General features: G+C 43.8%; 1 protein-coding gene across 13 annotated transcripts in view; it reads right to left on the bottom strand.

Annotated features, from left to right (window-relative positions):
- The window catches only part of ANKS1A (ankyrin repeat and sterile alpha motif domain containing 1A), a 200,967-nt gene that overhangs the window by 107,363 nt on the left and 78,994 nt on the right, over positions 1-14,610 (bottom strand). For 9 of the 13 annotated variants that reach the window (XM_054558727.2, XM_054558730.2, XM_054558728.2 and 6 more), the window contains 3 exons: positions 12,741-12,897; positions 10,244-10,306; positions 425-721 (listed from right to left, as the gene is read on the bottom strand). In XM_054558727.2, the coding sequence (XP_054414702.1) occupies positions 425-721; positions 10,244-10,306; positions 12,741-12,897 (517 nt within the window). The remainder of the gene's footprint in view (positions 1-424; positions 722-10,243; positions 10,307-12,740; positions 12,898-14,610) is intronic. The other 4 variants (XM_024248716.3, XM_054558729.2, XM_063725214.1 and 1 more) reach the window with 1 other exon arrangement.

Below are 14,610 nucleotides of genomic sequence, written 5' to 3'. Positions count from 1 at the left end.
CAACACAACACCTAAGGAATTATTCATCTGAATGGGAAAGGCTAACTAAGAAAGGAAATGTGGCATTTCTTGCTGGCAACGTCAAGCTGATGAGACTTTGGAGGCGCTAAATGGTGGCAGTGGGAACACATGGATAGGAAGATAATGAAACTTTTCTGGTTTTGAGAGCCAGTCCATAAGCACATCTTTTCAGGGTTTAATGACTACGGATTACCCCCTGAAAAGAAACTAAAAAATAATAGACTTGTTGAGGAGTTCATCTGTTTTTAAAGTGTTACATTAGAATGAGTCAGCAAATGGAAGCATTTGAAACATGATGTGAAACGTGCTAAATAAAGAGCACAGCCCAGCAGCATGGTCCTTGTGCCTTCTGTAAAATGACTGAGTCTCTTGAGATTGGAGGAGCCCCCACCCGCCCTGCTACCTGGTAGTTGCTGTCCATGCCAGCATCGAGGAGGACCTGGACCACGGCTTTGTGGCCATTCCTTGCTGCCAAGTGCAGAGGGGTGTGCTTCTTAGTGTTGCAGCTCAGGAGGTTGGGGTGTGCATTAAGGAGCATTTTCACCACCTCCAGTCGCCCGTACAGTGCTGCCAGGTCCAAAGGGGTCTCGAATTTGTTGTTGCGCATGGTGGGGTCCGTCAGCTCCTCTAAGAGCACCTTCACCACCTCTGTGTGGCCATACTGCGCTGCACAATGCAGGGCCGTCTCGTTGTCATTGTTCTAAAGGGTTAACAAGCAGATCACATCAGAAAGGTGACTGGCAGACGGGCACCTGACTGGGACAACCACTCGTAAAACCACTGAAATTTAAATAAGAAAAATAGCAGCAACACTTGGGGCTAATAAAAGTCGGAATCCAGGCATACTCCCCTACAAACAAGCCTGACTGGTCTACTCAGCGACACCTTCCCCCAGTGACTGTGAGAGGGAGAAGTCATCTTTTAAACACTGGCAATCCCCTGTGTGCCATGAAGGAAGGGTCTCCAGGTTGTAAGGAGAGTGAACGAGAAAATGTGGCAGGCATTTGGTGGAAGCCCAATAATATCACTGCTATTATTTCAGTTTAAACTTCAAATGGTTTTACAATTTGTAGGCATTCAACCCTATGGTTCTGATTCTGGATTTGTCAACCATCCATTGCCTTACACATAAGCTTTTTAATAAAAGTTTTTCATCTGCATAGCTTCTTGCATGCAAATCAATCAGCCAACAGTGAAAGTAACAGAGCAGACTAAAAATCGCTCAAGGTATCAGCCAAAAGCCATTTCCAGGTAAAGGGGGCACTCGGGCTCAGTCACAGAGAAATAGGGGACCCTGACACTGCACTGTGCCTACCCCAGGAGCCTGCACCAAGCAACGCATGCAGTATCTACTTCATTAAAATGGCAGCCAGCACAGGAAGATGTTTCTTATGTAAGAAAGAGGCAAACGCTGGCATGTTTTGTGTGAGAGGTGCAAAATATTCAAATGTAATATTGCTATCAATTCAAGCTCACAACCCACAAGTCCTCTAATGCCAATTTTGTTTCAAACTAAAGACAGAATTTGGGATAAAATGGGAGAATTGTGTGCTTTACCAACCACCAGAGGCAAAATGTTAGTCATTCCAATTATGCTCTTTTACTACTGACAATGTCTAATTAGAGCAGAAATAAAGTAAGTCCCATGACCTCTCCTTTTTGAGAAGCACTGATGAAAATAATTCTCCCACAAGATTTTGAGATTCCTAAATTTATCCAGGAGGCTTCTGCTACTTTTGGGAAAGAAAGCTTAAGAGGGGGTTTGTCAGTCAGTTAAGTCAATATTGTGCACCTTTCAGTGGTCAAAAGGTCAAAATTAAATGTTTCTGCAATTGCTTTAATTCTATTAATAACACTAAAAGTAATGGATTAGGAGTTACCCAAACATGCATATGCAATTCCATCTGCTTTTGATCTGGCATTTGACTGCATCATTTTTTCCAACTATACCAAGTATAACAGAAAGATCCACAGCTGCTGGAAGCAAGTCCCCAAAAGGTGAGAACGATGGCAAAGAAAAATGTTTAAATGAAATAAGGACAGAAAAAGTAGTAGCAAGACACATGCAAAGATAAATGCACACAAATAAACAGAGGATGCAGAGGAAGCTGCACTGAGCTCAAACACAACTCAAGGAGAGCAGCTGCCAGGAAAGTGCCAACAGCCTTCGCTGGCCAGAGGATACAGCCAGCCTGCCAGCCATGGCCTCCTATGATATGACTGGGCCCTGAGGGGCAAATTCCATGTAACCTAAAAGTCTGGAGGAAGGGGAAATGCTGGGCAGAAAGCTAGTCTTTGAGGTCCTCCCTGTGCCAAACAAACCTTTTAGGATACCCATTTGGAAGGCCCTATTAAGCTATGGCATGAGTTTCCTAAGCAAACTTAGAGCTGTCCCTTCAGTTTCTCTCTTTTTTAACCCAACATTTCTCTGGTTATCACTTTCTCTTGATGAACCAACACCTACATTAACAAAAACTCACAGGATCTTTCTGTGGAGTAATTCTGGGGCAGAGTAACCCAAAGAAGTTTAAAAGGATTCTCCAGGTTGTACATCTCAAGATGAGTGTGATAGAAAGAGCCAACAAAGTCAGCTTATTCTTATTAAAACTCCAATGCAGAAAAGCTATTTACTCTGAAGCAAATACTACTGTCTCTTTTATATCCAAGTTGTCTCCCAACAACCAGCATAAATTGTCCTTGATTTTATAAAAAGTATGCCATTAGGGCTAAAGAACTGTAAAAGTCTAAACCATCCAGTAAAGAAAAAAAAACAAAAAAACAAAAAAATTTTTCTCTATTTCTTCTTTGCCAGAATGAAAGCAGCTCTCACAAAGCTGCCCTGCTAAAGGCAAGGTCATAATCACTACTGACAAATTTCCTGCCTCATGTTAAAAATGGTCTAACCACATCTCTGCAGAAAGTTACACTCATAGTCACAGTATAGGGAGCATCTTACTTAGGTTTCAGTCATGCCAGACATGGTCTGGTAACTATAACACCCAAGTTTATTGTATCTATGGTGACCACATCCATCACTGACACAAGCCATCACGATAAGCTCTTATTACTGTAGGCTTTTTGAGCCTGACAACTATCAGGGCAAGAACTATCAGTGATTCTCAAACTGGCTTCATTTTGGAATTACATGGGAGCTTAAAAATAATTAGTAGGGGCCGGGCGCGGTGGCTCACGCCTGTAATCCTAGTACTTTGGAAGGCTGAGGCAGGCGGATCACGAGGTCATGAGATCGAGACCATCCTGGCTAACACAGTGAAACTCTGTCTCCACTAAAAATACAAAAAATTACCCGGGCGTGGTGGCGGGTGCCTGTAGTCCCAGCTACTCGGGAGGCTGAGGCAGAAGAATGGCGTGAACCCGGGAGGCGGAGGTTGCAGTGAGCCGAGATTACGCCACTGCACTCCAGCCTGGGCGACAGAGCAAGACTCCGTCTCAAAAAAACAAACAAACAAAAAAAACTAGTAGGTGGTCTAACCTCAGACTTGCCAAAGTAGCACCTCAGAGGGTAAGGCCTAGGAAACTCTTTTTTTTTTTTTTTTGAGACGGAGTTTCGCTCTTGTTGACCAGGCTGGAGTGCAATGGCATGATCTCAGTTCACCGCAACCTCCACCTCCCAGGTTCAAGCGATTCTCCCACCTCAGCCTCCCTAGTAGCTGGGATTACAGATATGTGCCACCACGCCTGGCTAATTTTGTATTTTTAGTAGAGACGGGGTTTCTCCATGTTGGTCAGGCTGTTCTTGAATTCCCGACCTCAGGTGATCTGCCTGCCTCGGCCTCCCAAAGTGCTGGGATTACAGGCGTGAGCCACTGCGCCTGGCAGGCCTAGGAAACTATTATTAAGTGCTGGTTAATACACTCGCAAGAAAAGAAAGGATTCTAAGGAGCAGCACAGACTCCTGATTATCTGGAATGTTTCCTTGTCACACCTTCCAAATCTCACTACAGGTGTTCACAATACCTCCAGAGTTCCCAGAATCCTATTACTACTAATCTGGACTGAGAACGTGGAGTGAGAAGAAATAGCCCAAATTTCCCCCAATGCTTTTGCACAAATTCTCCATTCCTACCCATCTTAAGACCCACTTCTGGCTGGGCGCGGTGGCTCACGCCTGTAATCCCAGCAGTTTGGGAAGCCGAGGTGGGCAGATCACGAGGTCAGGAGATCAAGACCCTCCTGGACAACACAGTGAAACCCTGTCTCCACCAAAAATACAAAAATTAGCTGGGTGTGGTGGTGCGTGCCTATAATCCCATCTACTCAGGAGGCTGAGGCAGGAGAACCGCTTAAACCTGGGAGGCGGAGGTTGTAGTGAGCCGAGATCGCACCACTGCACTCCAGCCTGGGTGACAGAGTGAGACTCTATCTCAAAAAACAAAAAAAAAAAAAAGAAAGAAAGAAAGAAAGAAACTTTTTCCTGGCCTTTCTCCTCTTGGAACTATTTCAGGACCATCACCTCCTAGTGCTCAGATTACAGCCCAACTGCACACTTACCCCTTGTTGGCAGATACTGAAGTTAGGGACTCCCGGCCTACAGCTATCTGCAGCAATGAAAGTACAGGCCCTAGAAAAACATACCATAATGGAAAGAAAGGAAAAACTAGGTCTGAGATTGAAAGGACAGAGGAGAAGCATGAAAGCAAGTCCATCATGTGGAAGAAGAGTTAGACTTACTCTGTACTGTTCTGGAAAGCAGAACTCTGATTCAAAAAAATGGAAGGTTTAGGAAGATAGATGCCAATCAAACTTAACAAACCAAAACTCAATGGAATCCAAAAACAGGCTGCCAAGTAGTAATGAGTTCTGTTTGTTATTAGGGAAAACAAGCAAATAATTAAAATAAGGGGTAGAGGGTCACCTTTCAAATGATAGAAAGATTCCTGCTCTATGTGGAAGGTTGGCCTAAATTGGTGGTTCTCAAACCAGCTTTATTTTGGAATTACATGGGAACTAAAAAAAAAAAATGCTAAAATGCTAGTAGTAGGTCCAACCCCAGATTTGTAGGCACCAACTTAAGCAATCAATCATACTCATCAAGAATGAGACAAACCAACGTCATGTGCCTTGTTGATGCAAAGCACTAAAAAGGACATACATAATACCAGTTCCATGGCGCTCCTGCCAAAAATGTATACCCAGAATCTAATCAACAAAGCTAAACTGAAAGACCGTATGCAAAACAACTGCCCTGTGCTCTTAAAAACCATCCATGTCATGAAAGGCTAAGAAAGGTCGAGGAACTGCTCCATACTATTAATATGTATGATCCTGGACTGGATTCTCGATCATAAAAAAATTGCGCTAAAGGGCATTTTTGAGACAACTGGTAAAATTTGAACATGGATTCTATATTAGATAATGGTATTGTATCAATATTGAATTTGCCAAATGTAATAAATGTATTGTGGCTTTATAAGTGAATGCCCTTGTTCTTAGGAGATTTAGGTCAAAGAACTAACTAATACCAAAATGGAAGTGTTTAGGATTAAAGGGTCATAATGTCCATGACTTAATATCAAATATTTCATCAGTGACAACAATTATTGCATACACTCACACACACACACACACACAGAAAGAGAAAAAGCAAAGGTAGCAAACTGTTAACACTGGAGTATCAAGAAGAGTGTACCACAGTTCATGGCATTATTCTTAAAACTTTAAGTTACAAGTTTGTTTTTTTTTTTTTTAATAAAAAGTTTTTTAGAAGCTTGCAGGTGATACTAATGCAACCAGAAAAGTTGATTACATTTGGAGGCAACTGGTCTAGATAAAATTCCAAGTCCCTTTCAGTTCTAAGACTGTGAAATCACTTTAAATGTACCAAAAAAAAATCTGCCCTAATATTAATTTGATTGTTACTCATTTTATGATACTCAGACTAAGGAAGAATTGTTAAGAGGGGGAAAATGAGCAATTTTCATGGTTCTGCCTTAGCTAAGGATAATTTACATTTGGCTGGTTTACACCGACTTGTTGAAAAAGGTCCCAAATGTCGAAGAAGAACATGAAAGCTCCTAAAAACTACTTCTGCTCCCAAAATAAGCCATCTGAGACTTCTTAATTTGTACAGGTGCCTGACAGAACTTAGCACTCAAAAGTACTTTAATAAAACAATTCCTAGACATAAGCCAGATCTACAAAAATCCACTAAGTCAGGACAAAACCCAGGGAGATCAGATCAGTTTTTTTTTGAGACGGAGTCTCCTCTGTCATCCAGGTTGGAGTGCAGTGGCGTAACCTTGGCTCACTGCAACTTCTGCCTCTTGGGTTCAAGTGATTCTCCTGCCTCAGCCTCCCAAGTACCTGGGATTACAGGTACGCACCACCACGCCTGGCTAATTTTTGTATTTTTAGTAGTCACAGGGTTTCACCATGTTGGCTAGGCTGGTCTCGAACTCCTGACCTCAAGTAATCCGCCGGCCTCAGCCTCCCAAAGTGCTGGGATTACAAGTGTGAGTCACCATGCCTGGTCAAAGGAGGTTAGATTTGAATCAGCTCAAGAAGGGTTTGCATTCTCAGCACAACCCAAACAGCTTTACCTCTCTGTTTCTGTCTCTCTCTTATTATTATTATTGTTATTATTATTATTTTTGAGACAGGGTCTCACTCTGTTGCCCAGGTGACAGTGATCACTGCTCACTGCAGCCTCAACCTCCTGGACTCAAATGATCCTCCCACCTCAGCCTCCCGAGAATTTGGGATACAGGCATGTACCACTATCCACTATGCCTGGCTAATTTTTTATTTTTTCTAGAGATGGGATCGCATTATGTTGCCCAGGCTGGTCCCAAATTCCTGGGCTCAAGCAATCTTCAGCCCCAGCCTCCCAAATTCTGGGATTACAAATGTGAGCCACTACACTGGCCAGCTTTCCTTTTTTTGTTGTTTTTTGTTTTTTGTTTTGAGTCCCACTCTGTCGCCCAGGCTGGAGTGCAGTGGCACAATCTCAACTCACTGCAACCTCTGCCTCCTGGCTTCAAGCGATTCTCCTGCCTCAGCCTCCCAAGTAGCTGGGATTATAGGCACATGCCACCACATCCAGCTAATTTTTATATTTTTAGTGGAGATGGGGTTTCGCCATGTTGGCCAGGCTGGTCTCAAACCCCTGACCTCAGGTAATCCACCAGCCCCAGCCCCCCAAAGTGCTGGGATTATGCCTGTAATTCCAACACCCGGCCTCAGCTTTACTCTTAATGTAGTTTGCATCAATTGGCCTTTCAGGGAAGAGGCAAAGGCAATTATTTCCAAAGAAAGAAGTATGTTCTTAATACATTTAAACTAATTTTATTTTATATGTGCAAAATTAAAGGATAGGAAACTGTACTTTCAAGAACCAAAGTCTTATCCTTTATCAAAGCTTTATAAGCTCACTAAACTAACCACTGTTGGGAAAACAATCACTTCAAGTTTCCTCCCCATAAAAGAAAACTCTGAATAGACTAACTGAATAATGTTTCATTAAGTGTCATCTACTAGTAACAAAAACAGATTCCAAAAATGCCTTTGCAGAAATATATTATATACACTTAAAAAAATTAGTATCTCAAATATTACTAGTTACCAGGTATTTTTACTTTATGTATATTATCTTATTTAAACTCTGAAACAATCCAGCAAGGTAGATGATAGTGCCACATTTTACAGAAGAGGAAACTGAGGCTCAGGGAAATTAAGTAACTTGCTTAAGTCAACAAAACTAATAAGTCGCATCCCAGAACTTAAACTCTGGTCTGACATGAAAGCCTATGACTTATGAGTTTTTCACTCTATCACTCTACTTCCAAAACAAAAAACAAAAAAACTAAGATAAGAGTATCTTCCTATTCTGAAGACTAGAAAACAGAATTCAAAGAGCAGGCCAATCACTGCACTTCAGCCTGGACAACAGAGTGAGACCCTTTCTAAAATGAAAGAAAGAAAGGAAAAGGGACGGGAAGGGGAAGGGAAGGGGAAGGGAAGAGGAAGGGAAGGGGAAGGGGAATGGAAGGGGAAGGGAAAGGGAAGGGGAATGGAAGGGGAAGGGAAGGGGAAGGGGAATGGAAGGGGAAGGGAAAGGGAAGGGGAATGGAAGGGGGAAGGGAAGGGGAAGGGAAGGAGAATGCAAGGGGAACGGAAGGGGAACGGAAGGGGAATGGAAGGGGAAGGGAAGGGGAAGGGGAATGGAAGGGGAAGGGAAAGGGAAGGGGAATGGAGGGGGGGGAAGGGGAAGGGGAGGGGAAGGGGAAGGGGAGGGGAAGGGGAAGGGAAGGGGAAGGGAAGGAGAATGCAAGGGGAACGGAAGGGGAACGGAAGGGGAATGGAAGGGGAAGGGAAGGGGAAGGGGAATGGAAGGGGAAGGGAAGGGGAATGGAAGGGGAAGGGGAGGGGAAGGGGAAGGGGAAGGGAAAGGGAAGGGGAATGGAAGGGGGGGGAAGGGGAAGGGGAGGGGGAGGGGAAGGGGAAGGGGAGGGGAAGGGGAAGGGGAGGGGAAGGGGAAGGGAAGGGGAAGGGAAGGAGAATGCAAGGGGAACGGAAGGGGAACGGAAGGGGAATGGAAGGGGAAGGGAAGGGGAAGGGGAATGGAAGGGGAAGGGAAAGGGAAGGGGAATGGAAGGGGAAGGGGAGGGGAAGGGGAAGGGGAGGGGAAGGGGAAGGGAAGGGGAAGGGAAGGAGAATGCAAGGGGAACGGAAGGGGAACGGAAGGGGAATGGAAGGGGAAAGGAAGGGGAAGGGGAATGGAAGGGGGAGGGGAAGGGGAAGGGAAGGGGAAGGGAAGGGAAAGGGGAAGGGAAGGGGAAAGGGAAGGGAAGGGGAAAGGGAAGGGAAGGGGAAAGGGAAGGGAAGGGGAAAGGGAAGGGAAGGGGAAGGGGAAGGGAAGGGGAAGGAAGGGGAAGGGAAGGGGAGGGGAAGGGGAAGGGGAAGGGAAGGGAAGGGGAAGGGGAAGGGAAGGGGAAGGGAAGGGGAAGGGGAAGGGAAGGGGAAGGGGAAGGGAAGGGGAAGGGGAAGGGAAGGGGAGGGCAAGGGGAAGGGGAAGGAGGTAAGAAAGAGTAAGCCAAAACAAAGCTGATGTGCTCCACTACCTAAGGTCAAATTGCTTCTCTACCATTAAGACCCAACAGCTGAACAAAATTTCCCACAGGGCCTTCCTAGGTCCAGCCCATACGGGGCTTCCTTTGCTAAATCACTATTTCTCAAAAGCATGAAATATCTGCCTTGTGTTTGGAAACATACAGAAGTACCTTATGTTTCTCTTCCCCAAGGCAGCTGTTTTCAGAACAAGTAAAAGGTAGCTAATGTGGATAATGCAGAGCACACTCCAGACTGTTGCCAAAAAGCAAACTTCATCTGAATAAAATCTTTGACCAAAACCAGTGGGTGAGAGCACCAAGGAAAGAGGCTAACACCATCACCCAATGAACAAGCTCTGCTGCTCAGATGTGGTAAAGGCTGAGGGGCAGAGAAGGCTGGCCTGTTCATCACCAGGCCCATCAGACTACTCTTTGTCCCAACCTCACAGGGAGGGAGACTAAGGCAGGTGCCTACCTTGGTCCTGCAACATTGTTTCCTATTTCAGAACCCTTCCTGGGTCAAGAGTGATCAAGCAGAGAGAAGCTAATGGCTGGAGATATTGGGTCGTGGTTTTAAAGCATCAGGCAGAGATGCACAAACTCCAGGAGATGAGAGAGAGTCATGCAACAGCTTTTAAAGGAATAAAACGGATCACCCATGTCCTTTCCTCCACATCTCCACCATTAGCTATCGAAATCTGAAAATCAGATTCCATTTCAAAAGACAAATAGAAAGTAGGCTAAAAATATTTTTTTAATTCCAGGCAGTACAACTTAATCATTTTTTCTATGCTTATTTAAAAAGTAAGATAATTTGACATCTCTTAACTACATTTAAAAAATTTTAAGAATCAAAATTGTAAATTAAGTATGTAATATGGTCCTTTCTATTTCCCCATTCCTGCCATTTCAAATATTCCAGAAAAAACCACCCACCATTTCCCAAGTTGGTATCGGTTTTAAAAATAAAGCCAAAACCCACTGCAGCTGCATTTTCCCATTCCCAGACAAGCCAAAAGCAGATGGACTGAAGCAGACAACGGTCAGCGTGATGAAGAGGAGCCTGAGTGGACAAGAGCAGAAGCGGAGAGGACCAAAGAGGAGGTACAGCTTGGAGAAATGATGCAGAGAATTCCTGGCAGCAAAGTACACACCTTGGCATTGATATAAGGGTCAAAGGGGCCGTACTTTTTGAGTTCTTTGATCTCAAGAGCATTCTACAAAAAGGAGAGGAAAAGAAAAAGTGATGACAAAATAGATGAAATATATCAAAGCAATACACAGCCCTGAGGGAACCCAACCCTAGAACAACTTGAATCTGCCCTCTGGATGCCTCAAAGGGAAGTTAATAAGAAAGACAACCTCCAGGGCACCTTAGTCTTACCCCCCTTTAATCTAAGCATCCTACTGGAACCATATTAATGGTTTTAAAATGAATCAATATAGTACTTGTAACCACTAGCTAGATCCATTAAAGTCTTCAAGCTACTTCAGACATCTTGCCCAGCTCCTGCCCACCACCTGCTTACCAGATACTCAAAGCACTGGGCTGGGGTCCCACCTATCAACTGATACTCTAAGCAGGAGGCAGCTGTGAGCAGGTTAAGCTAGCACACTCAAGTAGCTCAAAAATCCAAGCAGCTGTGTTTCAAGGCAAACGTGAGCAAAGAGGATTAGAAATGGTTGCTGAAAATTTCTTAAATGAGAAGGACTTTAATGGATGACCAGTCTTTCCAACATTGAAGAATACTAGTTACAAGCAAACTTCATTATGCATTTCCTCCAGAGAAGAGAAATGACCACTTTAGCTAGGAGGAGTAAAATTGCACTTAGATTCTAAAGAGGTAATTCTAAACAGATACTTTTCATTCCCAAATGTTATAAACAAACATCCTCACTAATGATTTTAAATGTTTATTGCTCACCTACCCAGAAAATACAGCCCAAAAGGGGAAAGGAAGGCTAATTAACAGCTATATACACACAATCTCCAAATCAAGAGATTTGGGAGCACTATTTTAATTTTCTCATGTCACAGAATGAAGCTGCCCCTCTCAGAATCAGTCATGCTTTTAACAGCTAACTGAGAACTCCATGAGTCTCCTGACAGATGGACTTGCCAGGATAATTTCCTATTTTTTGAGGGAAAACTTTGATCTAATCCTACAGGTAATTTAACAATCCCCTCTCGGCAAAGTCATTAGAAAAATAGTCCTAAGCTTACTGAGAAACATCAGTATCTCCCTCCTTCTAGGAACTGAGAAAAGTATCTGCTTCAGTTCAGAGCAGAGAGAGAAAAGGGGAGAATGGCTTATCACACAAGAAATGCCCGTCTCCTCTCAAACTGGCACACAACCTCCAACTCAAATGACAGGGAGTTGTATTTGTAAGAGGCTTGTTTAAAACTTGCATAATCCAAGTACAATTTTTTCCAAAGATATAAATGTAAAGAACAGGAGGTATACTCTCAGAGTAAATAAATCCATGGCCATTATAGGGTTATTTTTGCTCAAATCCTGCCTTTTTCATTTTCTAAGAATCATCTTTGCTTTTTCAAAGCATGCTCACTTGGAGGACATCATGGAAATGTTCTTCATTCCACTGAATCACCTCTGACCTCCCCTCACATGTTCCCGATTTGTAAGTTCATTTTTTGGCACTAGCATGAGTACTTATACTGCTGCAAGTTCTGATGTATGTAAAACAACAGCATGGTTTACACAGTACAGACAAACACTGGGAAAGTTACATTGCCATGTCAATGGCATAAACAGAATTTACTTTTACTTTTGAGACAGGGTCTCACTCTGTCACCCAGGCTGCAGTGCAGTGGCATGATCATGGCTCACTGCACCCTCAAACTCCTGGGCTTAAGTGATCCCCCCATCTCAAGCCTCCTGAGTAGCTGGGACTACAGGTGTGTGCCACCACATCCGGCCTTTTTTTTTTTTTAATTTTTTTATAGAGATGGGGTCCGGGGGGTTGGGGCTCCTCACTGTGTTGCTCAGGCTGGTCTCAAACTCCTGGCCTCCTGGCCTCAAGCAATTCTCCTGCCTCAGCCTTCCAAAGTGCTGGGATTACAAGCATGAGCCAGCACACCCAGCCCACGGTTAATTAAGCTCACCAGCTTGAAACTGACTCCATGCAATTTTGTAGGGTTTGCATTATTTCAAATTTTGCACATAAAGTGAATACAGTTGGCCCTTCATATCCACAGGTTTCCATCCATGGTTAGTTAAGTCTGCACATGTGGAACCCACAGACAGAGAGAGCTAATGTTACCTTGCCGTTTTACATAAGGGACTTGAGCATCCTTGGATTTTGGTATCTATGGGGAGGTCCTGGAAATGAAGGGCTGACTATGTATACATTTTTATTCTAGTACTATTCCAAATATGCATGAGTCAAATGCATATAAAATACATCCTCATAGTATAAGATCTACTAAGAAGAGTAGAACTGGGAAGAGGGGAGTCACATTTAGGGTATGGAAGAGGTGATTCCATGCTAAGGAACTGATTATCAAAAAAAAAAAAAAAAAAAAGGAAGAGCTGGTTCTCTGAGATTTGAACTATGGGGCTAAGATGGTGATGGGGTTGCCACATCTCGCTATAGCTGAATGGAGGGAGGAAAGCCTCCCTTCCTTCCGACCTGTTCATTGACTCTGGTGTGTGAAGGCCCTTGATGGATGAGCAACCGCACTATCTGGGCATCTCCTTTCCAGGCTGCCAAATGCAGAGGGTAGCAGCCTTTTGAGTCAGCCACGTTGGTCAGCGCATCGTTCCTCAGAAGAACCTCGACCACATCCCTAGAAGGCAAAAATCAATCATGAGTTGGTAGAACTCAGAAGTCTTTCCAGCTAACAGCTCTTTACACCTGTATGGCACAAAGCCCTTTCACAGATATCTCATTTGGCTCCTGTGTCTCCACCTGAGCTCACCACCCCAGCTTTTCCTTTTATTCCATGAGCTACTTGTACAGCTGCTGATATGCAGCAGAACCACCTTGAGCCATGCTATGCTGACTCATCACCTCTCTGTTTAGGCTTTCTTGGTAATCCGTCTGTTTTCTACTACTTTGAAAATGTCTGGACTCTTTGTCCAAGCCTGTTTCCTTGTTTATGATGTTTAAACAGCATTCAGGTGTTGAATTTACATAAAAGTAATCATACAAGACAAATATTATTATTCACCACATTATTCAGAGCATTTAGTGATGTAGGAGCTGAAAGCAGAGAGGCCAAGCAGAACAAAAGTTATTACAGGCTGGGCGGAGTGGCTCACGCCTGTAACCCCAGCACTTTGGGAGGCTGAGGCGGGTGGATCACCTGAGGTCAGGAGTTCAAGACCAGCCTGGCCAACATGGCAAAACCCCGTCTCCGCTAAAAATACAAAAATTAGCTGGGTGTGGTGGTGGGTGCCTGTAATCCCAGCTACTTGGGAGAGTGAGGCAGGGAGAATTGCTTGAACCTGGGAGGCAGAGGTTGTAGTGAGCTGAGATTGCGCCATTGCACTCCAGCCTGGGCGACAGAGCGAGATTCTCTCTCAAAATAAATAAATAAATAAATAAATAAATAAATAAATAAATAGTTATTGCAAAACTAAGCCAGACACATATGTTATCATTTGATATCCCCAGAAAGAGGAACTTGCTTTTTTGCTGGTGACAGCACTAATTAAACACATACCAGTATATAATTATCCCTATGAATGTGAGGTCAAAGAAAATCCCCACTGTAAATAAAAACAGCATCTGGAAATGAACTTGGCTAACAAACTATAGTCATTTAAGTTCAAGATTCACTTTAATTCAGATTACCCCACTATATATGGGAACAGTGTTCTCTATAGATTTCTTTTTAGCTATTTAAGATGGCTACAGAAAAGACTTAATGATCATATTCAGCATATTTTAGAAATGTTTAATGTTGAAGGAAACAACCACTGCCTCTTTTTGGTATGTTGGAGTCAATTAGGGTGGGTCAAATATTGGACAAGTGACACAAAATACTCTAAGGTGGTGAGGGCTCTGGAGCTCCTTGCTCAGCAAAATCTAAAATGATTCCAATAATCCCTCCTCATAAAAATTACACTGCTGGCCGGGCACAGTGGCTCATGCCTGTAATCCCAGCACTTTGGGAGGCTGAGGCAGGTGGATCACCTGAGATCAGGAGTTTGAGACCAGTCTGACCAACATGGTGAAACCCCGTCTCTACTAAAAATACAAAAATTAGCTGGGTGTGGTGGCAGGCGCCTGTAATCCCAGCTACTCGGGAGGCTGAGGCAGGAGAATTGCTTGAACCCGGGAGGTGGAGGTTGCAGTGAGCTGAGATCATGCCACTGCACTCCAGCCTGGGCAACAAGAATGAAACTCCATCTCAAAAACAAAAACAAAAACAAAAAAACGACACTGCTGCTACTTATTGCCTATAGTACTTGCTTTCCTTTAACACCTTCTATTCTGTTACACTCTGGTTTATATTCTTCGACATCCTGGCAAACCCACTCACTGTGCTCCTCGA

This window comes from Pongo abelii, chromosome 5, assembly GCF_028885655.2.
Source record: "Pongo abelii isolate AG06213 chromosome 5, NHGRI_mPonAbe1-v2.0_pri, whole genome shotgun sequence".
Classification (NCBI taxonomy): Eukaryota; Metazoa; Chordata; class Mammalia; order Primates; family Hominidae; genus Pongo; species Pongo abelii.
This window is presented reverse-complemented; position numbering and strand designations above follow the sequence as displayed.